General features: G+C 41.6%; 2 protein-coding genes and 2 long non-coding RNA genes across 5 annotated transcripts in view; 2 read left to right on the top strand and 2 right to left on the bottom strand.

The window, feature by feature from the left end:
- The window catches only part of LOC146510912 (protein NLRC3-like), a 216,068-nt gene that overhangs the window by 9,342 nt on the left and 192,693 nt on the right, over positions 1-14,033 (bottom strand). Inside the window, exons 1-5 of one of the 2 annotated variants that reach the window (XM_085172856.1) lie at positions 5,155-5,274; positions 3,830-3,956; positions 3,644-3,745; positions 2,244-2,319; positions 30-183 (exon numbers count right to left, since the gene is read on the bottom strand). The exons of the other annotated variant lie outside the window; for it this stretch is intronic. Coding sequence (XP_085028982.1) covers positions 30-183; positions 2,244-2,319; positions 3,644-3,745; positions 3,830-3,918 — 421 coding nt within the window. The 5' untranslated portion in view covers positions 3,919-3,956; positions 5,155-5,274. Of the gene's footprint in view, positions 1-29; positions 184-2,243; positions 2,320-3,643; positions 3,746-3,829; positions 3,957-5,154; positions 5,275-14,033 lie in introns of those variants that run through there. 2 annotated transcript variants of the gene reach the window in all.
- LOC146510916 (stonustoxin subunit alpha-like) overlaps positions 1-14,033 on the bottom strand; it is a 179,347-nt gene that overhangs the window by 21,600 nt on the left and 143,714 nt on the right. The gene's annotated exons all lie outside the window — the stretch shown is intronic.
- The window catches only part of LOC146510921 (uncharacterized), a 161,734-nt gene that overhangs the window by 58,298 nt on the left and 89,403 nt on the right, over positions 1-14,033 (top strand). The window lies entirely within an intron of this gene.
- On the top strand, positions 7,385-8,396 carry LOC146510924 (uncharacterized). The gene is made up of 2 exons (XR_014876124.1): positions 7,385-7,930; positions 8,003-8,396. It is a non-coding gene; the product is annotated as an uncharacterized LOC146510924 (long non-coding RNA).

Raw genomic sequence — 14,033 nt, 5'->3', positions numbered from 1 at the left:
AGCTTATATCTTTAGATAAATCCTCTTACTGCTCTGCAGACGGTCAGCCAGCTCCTCCTGCTTCATTCTCCTCAGGAAGTCCACTGTGATCTTCATTTGGATTGAAGATCCATTTGGATTCAGAGCCTTCTGGATCTTCTTCAGCTCGTTCTTCACAAAAGTGATGATGTTGTCCTCCAGCAGCTGGAACAGAATACTTTATGAATGAGCCACCACTCTGAACTTCAGTCTACACAACATCAAGAAGGTCCTGAGAAAATGTGAACGCTGGTTTGTGGGCGGAGTCAAGGAGGCCATTTATGTGAAAAGGGAAAGACCATCTCTGAATGGAGGAGGGGCCTAAGGGTACATTTGTCACCATCTTTAACAACACTTTAACAAACAACATGAGATTTTAACAGTAATGTAAAAATCCTGTGATTCATTGTTATTAAGCACAAAAAAATCTATGGCTCCGTTTCCATTAGTAGCCGCTCAGATCGACTCACCACAGGTCGCCACGACTGGACTGGATCCACTGGTTTCCATTACAGTTGAGGACCACCTAATGTGGTCGTCTCAATATAGCCGAGTGTCAACTCACATCATTAGTAAGTGTTAATGCTCCTAATTTCCATCATATTTGTCATTTATTGCTCAAAGTTATTGTAGAAACAGTTATTCAGCTTCATTCTCACTGGTCTCAACTACAAACTGTTTCACTTTGGTTTCTGTTTAAAGCCTCGATGTTTAAAATGTTTCCCTGTGATCAATGTTGCCTCTAATGTTTCATGTGTCTGAACACACAAACTCCCTGAGCGTCCCTTGGACCACTGTGAGCAACTGCAGACGTGTGCACTGTGGTCCCGCCAGCATCGAATCCATCCAGGTTACATGGTTTATTAAAGTAATCAAATTACAGCATTTATGTTAGACTACTTTTAATTAACTGCTTTAGCCCACTTACAATGAAAATTAAAAACAATCTTGTTCATGACCTGTGTAGCATGTTAACACTATTGGAAGTAAAAAATAACTTGAACTCCAATTTTGAAAACACAACTTCATTTATTTTTTATTTATTATTAAGCTCTGACTTGTACTATGAGTCTGTGGTCTGGGAGAGAGTCTGTAACTCTGGATGTAAAATACAGTAAATAATGACCAGTGCTGGGCAATTAATTATATAGTTACTTCTTCAAAAAGGTAAAACAAAGTTTTTTGCAGCTGTTTACCTAAAAATGCAGCCAAGGTGTTTTTTAAACAAACATTTCAAACTATTTACAGAACAATCAGCTGTTCTGCATCAAATCTGATGCCACACAAATTATTTGCTCCAAAAATAATTTCTGTCCACTATGAGATGAAGGAGAACAACAGCCTGATACCTGCAGGCCTGACAGCAGCAGATGTATCACTGCTGTAACACCTGAAACATTCAGCAGTCGCCTCATTGTTCTGACACACACAACAGAACTATTGACTACACTACACACTAACTACAAACTAACTACACACTAACTACACACTAACTACACAAGATTTGTGCTAAACGTCACAAATCTCTCACATCTCAAAACACGCCGTCACTCCTAAAACTTCCCCCTCCCTAAACAACTAAATGCCATGTTGCCATATCATGTTTTGATTGGTCGGCATGGTACTTTTTTCGACCAATAGGAAAGGGTGGGGGGTGTTTTGGTTTCATCTTTGCTCACAGGTGGAGAGCTCTTTCGAGCGCTTTCCTTATGAAACGCTGTTTTTACCGTTTCTTCCCGCAGTAAATATAAACAACAATATTATTCAGGAAGAAAACCAAACAACCAAACCATCTCCAAAGGTTGTACACGTTGTCATTAACGTGGCTTCACTCCACATCAGCCTCTTTGCTCGCTAAAGCACCGGTGTCGCACATAAGGACGCTGTCATAGCCTGTCAGCGACGTTGATTAGCTGCGTATATACGAATGTGAATCGCATCATTGGCTGGACTATGGGATAAGGTGGCATCGTTCTGATCCCATACGGGAGCAGCCAGTCACTGACTAACACTGCAAAACTGAATTGTTAACCTATTTACTTTAATTTCAATTCAGGTGGATTTTTTTTGTGTGCAATGCAGATTTTCTGTGCACAGAGACCGTGCCAGCAGTCAAAGTTTGTTTCTTTTGGACATTTTGTCCAGTGTCCTTGGTGTTCTGAAAGGGACCTACAAATAAATGTATTATTAATAATAATAAAAGTAGTTGTTGTACATGTACAGACCATAAATATGGAGTCCAGCTGTGTTTGATGCTGCTGGGCAGACTGACCACTGGGAACCTCTGAGCTCTGCTGCACTCTGTGGAGGAACCATGGACACACACACACACACACACACACACACACACACACACACACACGCACACACACACACACACACAGATGAGGCCACTTTGATGTGTACCTGTGTTCAGTCACTTTTGCTGCTTCCCTTGTTGCATCTGTATTTGTAGTTTCTCTGTCAGAGATCAAAATGATCAATAATACAAATGATACTCCAGAGTCCTTCCACTGTTATCCTGATCACTGACACTTCTTTGTTGTGTTTTAAACTCTGTAAAAACACAAAGATCATAATTCCCTGAATGACTTCAGTTTTTTTCTAACTGAACTTTGATTCTAAAGTTAAAGGCTGTTTCTCAGTAAATGTACTTGTGATACGTCATCATTCACAGATCAAGTACGTTTCAACTCAAAGTACGTATAAAGCCAAGTGTGCAAGTTCATCTCTGAATGTTTGTGATTCCTACGTTAAGTTTAACAACCGATATATGAAGCTCGGACGTCTGTGCGCTGCTGAGTCTGTTTGTTTGTTCATTCCAACCATCAAACTGTTTACCTGCAGCACAGTTTGTTTGTTTTTCAAAGTAAAACTGTGAAACACTTTTTTCATACTTGTGTTCAGTTTTGTATAGAAATGATGCAAAATTCAGTGTCAGGTTAAATGTGACAGAAACAGCTCACACTGACATCCATCCTGATAAAAGATGAGTGCAGGAAAACAGTGTTTGCATTTATTTGCACTGCTTTCCATGTGTGAATGAGGCGAGTATCAAAGTGCTCAGAGGAGAAAAGCTCCATATAAGAACCATTACTCCCAGTATTATTCCAAACTGGTCCAGCCTATAAAGATGAAATCTGTGTGAACAGCTGAGCTGTGTCATGTGACCAAGAACACAAACATGATCTACTGTCAGATCAGGACACGTCACAGTTACTATGTTACTGTTTAACAGCACACTGCAACATTCACACGTTCATCTAACAAACTGGATCATTAACAGCTGCATTTTCACACGTTTCACTTTGATTCACTACAGATTCAGCAGACAGAAAGAAGTTGATGAGGAAACAACAGTTCAGTTCATTTCTGTCCTGGTTGATGAAAATGGCAGCACTGCTGAGGAGCAGGAAGTGGGGATCAGACTGAGTGAAGAGTTTCAGGACAGAGAGTTTGAGAACATCTCCTCTTCCTAAAAATAATCTCTGAGTATCTGCTGTGTTTGTGGAAACACTCCAACACACAGCGCTGCACATATGAACATGTGTGTGAAACAGAGCTGACATTAAACATGATGGAGGATTTATTCACAAACACACAACAACATTTACACACACATTACCTCTCTGCAGGACGACACACGCCTGATTTAAAGTAAATAACAGCATCTTTAGACCGGTCACTCTGTAAGGACACAGAGCTGGGTGGAGGTCCAGGCTGGTTCCTGTGAATAATGTTGGAGCAGTGATGTGAGTGCTGAGCTGTGACATGGAGAACAGTCATGGACAGTTAGAGATGGTCATCTCACCTCTGAGCTTTGGTCTGGCTCTCATGTTCCCCACACAGAGTGCTTTTAGAGGGAGGGACTCCCTCCTGTTTGCTCTCACTGCCACCCATGCTGCTGAATTCAGCTCACACACACTTTCTACCTTCACCTGCAGAGGAAACACAAATCATTCATGTGTACATCAACTGAAATCCTCCTTTCCATCATGTGTGCTGTCCAAATATCAGCTGCTTCTTTCCTGCTTCATCTCAGTGTCAGCTGAGAGAATGACAAACCCACTACGTGTCAACATTTGATGGATGGTGACACAGAAATGTGAAATGATATTGACCTAAATCTGTCCTGATGATGATGAGAAGCTTTGATGAGTTGTGACTCTCTGAGGTGTTACTAGGATGTAGAAACACTGGAGCTCAGCCTGAAATCTTTGCTGTTTTCACTTGATAACAGCAGCTGTTTAAAGTTACTGAGTGTGTTTGACAGTAAAGTGAATGTAAATGTGAGACACTGTGTGCTCACAGCTAAAGGCTGCAGTCAGCTGTGTTAGAGCCTCTTTCACACAATGATCCTTTAATAAACACTCAGAGCTCCATGTTGATGAAGCAGTCATGTGTGAGCTTGTGTGCTGACATGTTGGCAGTTTGACTTCAGCTTTTACTGAAGAAAATCCACAGAAGGCTGAAAGTGAAGCATCACTTCCTGTTTGAGGAGAGCCAACAGTCTGTTTACACGTCATGTCTGAGTTACAGCTGGAATAAATGATCATTTGCAAAGTCTGCTGCTCTTTCTGTAACCATCAACTAACTCTGTGCTGCTGCTGCTGCTCTCATTCACAAAGTGCTCAATTACATTTTTAACTTGTGTCTTTAAGAGCTCTTAGCGTTAGCTTAGCTTTTGCATGCTGTCTGACTAGCTTAGCGTCAGAGCTCTGCAGGTGTGTCGTGTGTAAATATTAATCACAGTGACAGTAGAGGTAAAGGTGAGAAAAACACTGCAGCTGAGCTGTGACGTCATCACGTACGCTGCGTCCTGTGTGGGCTCTGAAAGAACTCACAAAGTACAAACTACAAGTACACAAACACGAACGTAGCTCAGAGTGGCGGACACACTCGGCCTCGTTGGTCCAGCTGTGAGTCCGTTACCGTGAACTATGGAGCGGCAGATTTGTGCTGGAACTAAGCTGCACACAGCTGATGTTAGCCAGGAAACATTACACACTGACTTTAATGGAGAGACCGGAAATACAAACACACACAGTTTGTTGTGTGAAGAAATCAAACATGAGCTGAACAAACAGTAAAGTTCCTAAAGACAAACTGTTAAAGGAGGAAACAAAGCAAACTTACAGTTTCTTCACACACCAACAACAAGCTCCACTCCACGAAGTTCAGGAAGTGAAAGTAAACTTTGAGCCTAATGCGGCGTTTGAGGACACTCGGGAGCATCGAAACACTGTGCTGCGTTCAAATAAACCTCGGAATTTCCTTACCTCTGGCAGGGTGTGATTTATTTCTGCTGGTTTTCCTGTTTGAAGCACAAACATCTGTCATCACTTTATTGTTCTTGTTCCTGCAGCGTTTGAATATTTCAGCACTAAACTGATGTTTCTTCAAAGCTCATTTCAACCTGTTGAAGTCATGAATGACAGTTCAGACTTAGTGTGAGAGACAAAGTGAATGTTTGTTTTATTTGTTATGGTGGTGCAGGTGTTGTTCCTGCACCACAGGTGATTGCATGGGGGCGTGGTCACATGTTATTTACCTGATGCTGGTATTGTCAACGGGGAAGTTGAGTCAGTGGGTTTTTGCACATTACACAATATTCAGACAATAATCACATTATCTTTCAGTCCTGTTCTCAAATAATACACAAACACAAGTGAGGCTCGGTTTGGCTTATTGGAGACGAGTCACAGCTCAAACCATCTCAGCCAGCAGCAGCTTTATTTGTGGATGGAAGTCGCAACACTGAGAGTAGATCACATGATGTTTACGGTGTGTCATGTGACATGTTCAGTATTGTCACACATGTCTAGATTGTCCCTGATATCATAGCTGCTCAAACACTGATGATTATATTTGAAGAATTATTACTGATGGCAGCAAAGTTTGAATGGAGCTCTCTGTCTGTGCTGATTTGTCGCCCTCTGGAGGTCAAAATACAAACTGCATGATAGCAATAAATAATAATTAATTGCATTTATATAGCGCTTTTCTAGGCACCCAAAGCGCCTTAAAATTCCACTATTCATTCACTCTCACATTCACCCACTGGTGGAGGCAAGCTACAGTTGTAGCCACAGCTGCCCTGGGACAGACTGACAGAAGCGAGGCTGCCATATCGCGCCATCGGCCCCTCTGGCCAACACCAGTAGGCGGTAGGTGAAGTGTCTTGCCCAAGGACACAATGACCAGGACAGAGAGAGCAGGCAACCTTCCGGTTACAGATGAGTTTCCCAACCCACCGAGTCACTGTAACCACCACAGTGACAGGAAGTGTTTTTAAATGATGAAACACTGAAATGATGCTAACGGCTGTTGTTAAGCTCACTGATAGCAGTGCTGATGTGTTGATGTCAAACACTGGCTCAGGTCAGACTCCTTCATCCATCTCCAGTGTGAGGCCGCCCTCAGACCCACAGAAGCTCTGACCTTTGAACTCCTGTACACAGCTGGCTTCATCAGCAGCTCGTTCTCTAAACTCCATTTATAACTCAAATATATTTCAGATTTCTGAGCTCTGCTTTGAATCTGTGCCAGCTGACATCACAAAATTCTCATGAGACTCGACACAAGAAATAATCCTGACTGACTTTATTTAAGACTCAGAACATGAGACAAAGTTCAGCCAGCAGCACTGAGACCTGACCCTGAACCCTGAAGCCCTACGACTCATTTCAGCACCACCTGAAAACAAAATCCTACATTTGTGAGCCGGTGTGAGAAAATCCAATGACACAAACTGAGAATCCAGGCTGTGGACAAAAACAGCCATACAAGGACACATTTAAGGACAAGAGAACTTTCCAGCATCACATCTATTAGCTTCTTAAATGAAATGATGGATGTGGATCCGTCTCAGCCAATGTTTTATACAGTCATTGGTCTGCACATGTGGGGTCCTCTACAGAGACCATTGTTATGATCCAATGTTGTCAGTGTTTGTTTTATGTGTGACTCCTCCCACCAGAGGTTGGCTGTGGGTTTTTTCCCTTTTCTCTCTTAGGAGGTGGACACCTTGGCGTGCCTGCCGAGTAGCTGGGTGGAGTCTCTTCCTGTCCTTGGATTGGATAATTGGCTAATCACCTCCAGTATTTAACTACCAGATGACAGCCACCTAGCCCCCTCCCTCTCTCCTATCCTCCACCATCCAAGAAAGAACCTGTGTTTTTGATTTGTTGCTGTGTAGAGTGTCTTTGCCAAATGATTTGCAAGTATAACCTTCTGTGTGTGTCTGGCGTTAGTACCTCCATTTTGTAAATATCTGTAAATAGTTTTGTCAAGTAGCAATCATGTATTTTGTTCACCTTGTATATATTCTTCACTGCAGCAGCCTAGTAGGTGTGCGAAACCATTTTAGTTGATTGAATTTTCTCCTGTTTTTTCATTTAGAAAGTTTGGTAAGTGAATTGTCTTTTGTTTGGTTTTCATTTGTGTAGGAAAGCATAGGGACCATTAGGGAGTTTTGTTTGTTATTTTTGGCACTGCTCACTACTGAAGCAAATAAATGGCTGCTTAGCACTTTAAAAGATACGACTGTTTGTGTTCTTGCTTTGGTGGAGTGGGCCAATTTCTTGTTGCGTTCAATACTCGCCTAGACAAAGAACGTAACACCATGTTGTGGAGTCTGACAGCAGTAGGGAGGAAAGACCTGCAAAACCTCTCGGTCACCCGTGCTTGGTGTAATTTCAATGACTCAAGCCGCAGTTGGTCGTCATCTTCATTGAAAAATAAATATGAATAAATGATAACAGAATAAATCAATAACTGTAACAGGAGACTGAAGAAGATTGTAACAGAGTCCAACAGTCTGCAGTGGCCACCACAGTCCACCGTCTTCACATCACAATTTCCACATGTCTGTGACGTCTCCTTGCATTTGGACTCATGCCTTGATGAACAAGTAGGTAGAGTTCAAATGTGGGTTTTCAGTGAGTTTAAGTACAATTTACTGCTGCTGTTTGTGTTTTGTCAGGTTTGTTTCATGAACATTTCTCAGACAGAAGAAGGTGATATTCCAACAGAGCTGAAAAGGAGAGCCGTCGATGCCTTACATTTGAAGAGCAGAGCAGCTGAAGAAAAGCTGTGACTCCACTGTGAGATGGACCCTGTGATTCATCACCAGCAACACACTGACCTGCATTCATCCATAGATGACACTCAGGACCCTGGTTCCACAGCTGTTCTTGTTCACAGCTGCATCCAGTAGAGAGGAAACTGTATAATGCAATGATGATGTTCCAGCGTCATGTTGTTGCTCCTCCTCCACATGCTTACCTGCCACAGTTTAACTCCGCCTCTCAGACAGTCATGTCACCTGATCTGCATGTTTTGCTGTACGATGACGTCATCTTGACGTTGACGAGGAGGATGAGAAAAACTAGTTTAGTCCTGCAGATGGCGATCTTGCCCCGTGTTCAGAGAGCCGACACTTTGATGATGCTGCTCTACTCAACTTACTTTAGCCTGGGTTGGACTCTATATGAGCAGCTTCACCTCTGGTTTCACTGTTAAACACACTTGTTTGATTTCACTTGGAAAAGTTGCAAAATAAATATTTGATTGCAAAATTATTTGTTGGTACATTTTTTGAGGGTCAGATATCTTGTTTGATTTGAGGAATGAACTGCTAAGGTGTAAAAATGAATCAGGTTAAAATACTTTAAATCAGTGAGGATGTATAATGTAATTTAACATGTTGATAATGGTTGTAGTGGGCTTGTAATGTAAATGTGTCTGATTAAATGTGACATTAATGGTGACGCTGCATAAACCTGATAAAACAGTTCTATTAGTGGGTCTTTGTGATCAGCATCAGTGGGTTAAGGTGAGGCCTTGACTAGTAGAACATCATGTTGGTGACAACACATGAGCCAACATCAGACTCCGAGCGCTACGATGCTAAAGATCAGAAGATCCAGTGTGACATCATCGTTACCTGGCAACAGAAGCCCTCATCTGACTTTATTGGAGGATATTTACACCAGCAACACTGTTTAGTTTGATATGACGGGTTAACAACATGCTGTGATATCCAGTTCATCTGTAATAGATACTGGATCTAATCAGTCAGCAGATATTTGATCAGCTTATTTATAACTATACTAGAAACAAACACAACTGTGTTGGTGATTCATGCAAACTTGCATATCAGCCTTTGAAGGTTTTGTAGTATTGAGAACAAAGAGGTTGTGTTAGGGCTGAAAAGCCCAACTTGTTCTCCTCTGCAGGTCATCAAATGCACCACAGAAGTTTGTATTTGCACAGCCTGTATATGTTTGATGGCTTTATTATTCTCTGTTCAAAGACAATAACTGTGGAAAATGTCTCATGTAGTATCAGCTTCATTTAAAATGACTGCAAACATTTAGAGAACATGTGCTGCTGTTTGTCCTACATTTCAACACTGAATGAACCCTGAAAACGTGATGGCAGCTGGCAGATTGGAGATCACATGAAATATCGGCTGTATGAAGACTGGAAATATAGATGATAAAAACATGCAGCAAACATTTGTGGACATGGATAAACTCTCTGATCCAAAAAGCAGGAAGTGACACAGCTAGAAAATGAAAGTGTGTCAGAGCTGAAGTCAAATGTAATGCAGAGTTGAATCTGCACTTGGATCATCTGTGAAAGGTCCACATGTAGGGATTACATGAGTCCTGATGTTTGTCAGTGCAGCTTGATAACGCCATCTACTGTGGCTACATATACTGGGCTGGTAGCTCCACAGTGTTGGAAAGAAACTAGTCAATGTGCAAATTTAAAATCATCGTCTCTTCTAACACAGGAGCCATGTTGAGTTTACAGCCGACCACCGGCAGTCTGAAATGGAATGAAGCCCATTGACAGCCAGCAGGTCTGAACAGGAACGCACCCATTTGTATGCGTGGCAATGATGTGGCTGCAGCTGACACAGGATTGGTTCAAACTAAACATCAGACGCATTTCACAGAGTTCACAAATAAACTCACGTTTTTATCTTTGAAGATCATCATAAAGTAGAATTGATGGTCCAGTAGAAACAGCAGGAGGTTTGAGCCCTTCTGATGCAGCAGAAACAGGATTTGGAGGAAGATGTTAATAGATTAGAAAGAATTGTACACTGTGAATCAATGCAAGTCTTTCTACATAGACAGATCTTTAATAATCCCTCAGGTAGGTTCCTCTGGGACAGTCACAGATAGAAACTCCAATTCTGACGTCCTTTGAAAGTTTGAATTTTCATCACTTGTCATGTACACAGATGTTAATTCTACATATTCCTAGGACTGAACTCTAAATCAATATGAAGAAAATGCTCCTACTAATCTGCATATATGTTGATATCAAATCCTTTTCCAGCACATGGATAAATCTCTATAAATCTTTTAATCTGATCAGAATGGGCACAGTGTTGTTATTGCAGCTCCCTGATGTTTGAAAAGCTAAATGTCCATTTTAAAGTGGTCGTGTGTAGGATTGTGTTTCCTTCCTTTGTGCAGTTCTTACAGTAAACATGTTTGAATGTTTCCTGTTCCCCTGATGCTTCATAGAAAACATGGATAATACACCACTTTATTTGAAGACATCTGTAGCACTGCCTCAGTTCTGGATGTTTCCACAGACTCCTCTGTGCACCTAAAGAAAAGGTCAAAGGTCAGCAGCACATGTAGTTGGGACAATTCTTCATTTACAAACAACAGTCGCACAAACTACACAATTATTTTCCTCCAATGGCGACTTTTCACTTGCAGAAATGGTCCTGTGTGATTTCAAGGCTGTGATATAAAAACTAGTTCCTAATGGCAGCGATTCACTCAGTAAACATGTGTTTCCTTCACCAACCTCACACACAGATCCAATAAGATCAGGAAGTGGGCAGTATAGTACAATATGTGTTATTTTGTACTGTACTGCCCAAACTAAAGATCTGCTGAAGTGTTGGAAATGATTCAGATGTTTATTTTGGACGATACAGCAGAAGATCAGACATGAAAGTGGAGAAAACACAGAAGACCTGCAGCAAAGGGTCAGAGGTCAGACTGGGCCACTGGATTCAACAATGAGCCAATGATCATCAAGTAGTGACTAAAGCAGAGCCCTGACGTTCTGACATTCATCACACAGTTAGAACAAATGTCTGCTGATGACTTCATCTCATGAAACGACTGATAGATGTCAATTCATTGATCAGCTGAGCTGCTGCTGCTGATCTTCATCGTCACAGAAACATTCAGCTTGTTTCAATCAGTAAATAACTCCCACTACTCTCAGTTTAAACTGTTCCCACTCAAAATGCTGTGACAACAATGATCATTGTAGAACTTCACAAACATCACGTGTTGTTTTCCACATGTAAGATCAGCAAACATACAGAAACTTCCTGTTGCCACACACGGCCTCTAAAATCTCTTCCACGGTTTCTGTCTGAAGTCCACTCTCTGTGTCGGATCCACAGGAAACAACAAGATCTTATTAACATGGTTTTCAATGTGTCTCCTTACAAAAAGTCCAACCAATGAACAAATGTGTATATTTGTGGAGGCCGAACAAAAGCATGACAGATTTCTCTGTTTCTATAAACTGGAGTCAAACACAAATATGAAGAGTTTCATTGACAGACTCCAAAATGCCCCCGCAGTGAATCAAAGGGAAATCCTACAGTGTGGCCAGAGAATCTTAATGGCTCCAACATCAACACATCCACAATGTTGGATCCAGTTCTACCTCACAGAGTTACTAAGACACACCCTCTGCCAGCATTACAACAGCTCCATCTTCTTCACCTGCCTCCTCAGCATCTGTACACCTGAAGAGAAAAGAAAGGCTCCAAAAGCTCAAATCTACAAAGGATTCATGAAGTTTCATCCAACAATAACATGTTTGCCTTCCACAGTGTGCTGTTAGACACCACTGTACCTCTGCCATTTCAAAAAGAGCAGCTTGGTAACATTTTGGCTCCAAACACTTTGTGTTTAAGTTCCTAATCTTTGTTTTCTTTGTGAACAACATCTGGAGCTTTTTGACTCATAGAAACATCACTTTGTTCTTTATATGACAGCAGATTGGGACTGAATAATCGATCACTATCAAACCAATAAAGACAAAAATGCTGATTTTACAGGAACTTTGTTGGAGAAGCTGTAAAGACATGAAACTGGTGGAGATCCCAAACCAGTTGATAGTGCTGGTTATTCCAAATAAAGCTGTTTTCATTTGAGATGAAATGACTTTCTGTCCTGATATATAATAAAGATGTTAGTTGTTTTTGAGCCCCTGTATTAAAAGTAGATCCAGTTTAAAGTCAGCTTGAGTTTGATGTCTTTATGTCAAAGCTGCTCATGATGTTGAGCTGCTGATGGAATAAAAACAGTGAAAAATCTCCTCAATATAAAAGCATGTAGTCCAGACTTAAATGTAGCCTATTGTTAGCTGAGGTCCACACACAGTGTTTGACAGTGTAAACTGTGTGAAAGGGCTGCTGGTGGAGCTCACTAGGATGAGCAGGTGACCATGTGCCACGAGGTGGAGAGCAGCTGGCCTGGGTTTGATTCTGACCACGCCCCCTTTCTCTCTCCCTCTGCTTTGCTGTCACTTATCTTCACTGCTCTGTCCAATAAAGCTGAAAAAGGCCCCAAATCAAAGAAATCTGCCTGCAGCCTCTGAAATGTCTTCTGTTTCCTTCCCGACTGCTTTTTCACCGTCAGCCCATCAGACAGTCCAGCAGCATTTATGATGATGTCATGATGTTGAAGAGACTGCTATGGTGGCCTCCCATGACCCCCAGCCTCATCTACGCTGAGATGCAGACATTTGAAAACATTCAGCACACAACTGAATAATAGTCCAACACAACAGTCTGTGTACAGACACACACTGACCTTTCATAGAGTCAAAGGAGTCAATCAAACACAGCTAGTTGAGTCATTTCTTGTGTGAGTCTAAAGTGAATCTAGTATTTGAAAGTCCACTTCCTGTATTTGTTGTTGAAGACTTCTTCAGCTTCTTCTCAAGGATATCAGCTGCTTGTTTGGCAGCAGAGGCAGTTAAGAAGCTTCCTGAAAAACACTGAACAGTGAGTTCACTGTGGCATATGACAAATTCAGCTTTCTATGTGCAAATGTGTCTGTGTCAACCTTTCAAATGCTGTTGAATCCAAAACATCAGCGGCTCCTTGGCTGCTCACTTCATGCACTTCTGTCTTTGTGACAGTCCAATGACATCACAGCTGTTTCCACCCCCAGTGTCTCAGGACTGGACACCTTTAAACATGTCGAGGATTAAACAGCCGTCCAGCTAAACACACATGAAACTATCAAAGCTGACAATCATTCCAGTAACATCTAATGGTTCATATATATAGACACAGCACTACAAGGAAATGGCTCTCAGCATCTGGCTGTGGTAACAAATGAGTCCCTGTTTGTGTTCAGATTGTGTGCATGTTTTAGACGTGTGTCACATGTAGAAACACAAAAATCCCACAATGACACAAAGATGTGTTTGACACAACTGTGCAGCTGTAAGTTGTTTCTAATGATTCATTGAAGCTCTTCTAACATTCTGGAGACGATCAGTACATGAATCTGTTCAACACGACAACAATTTGACTTCAATGTGAACGTTTGCCATTAAATAACCTTCTTCATCCAGCTGACAGCATCCTTCATCCTATGATATTAACAGTTCCTCCTGTTGATGACAAACCTCTGACATGATCTGCTTGAGGAGCTTTTTCATGTGAAGCTCTCTGAGCTCAGGGCTAAGTTGCTGTGTTTCATCTTTAAGAGCTGCTGCCTCCTCGCCGTCCTTGTTCTTCTCTTCTTCTCCTAATGACACCATTTCTGCTTCATATCTGTCACTGGGCCTAAAACAGATGAAGAGTAGATCTACTGCTGTTCACTGTTTGTGTCAATATGGAGAAATATGCAAAGACAAACACAGCACATACAGAGAAATGTAGACAGGATGTGCAGCCAGTGCAGTAAATGGTCTAAATATCAGCTCTTTAGAAAATGATC

The sequence above is a fragment of the Neolamprologus multifasciatus genome, chromosome 9 (assembly GCF_963576455.1).
Source record: "Neolamprologus multifasciatus chromosome 9, fNeoMul1.2, whole genome shotgun sequence".
Taxonomy (NCBI): domain Eukaryota; kingdom Metazoa; phylum Chordata; class Actinopteri; order Cichliformes; family Cichlidae; genus Neolamprologus; species Neolamprologus multifasciatus.
The sequence above is the reverse complement of the archived record's forward strand: the minus strand, read 5'-3'. Positions and strand labels throughout refer to the sequence as shown.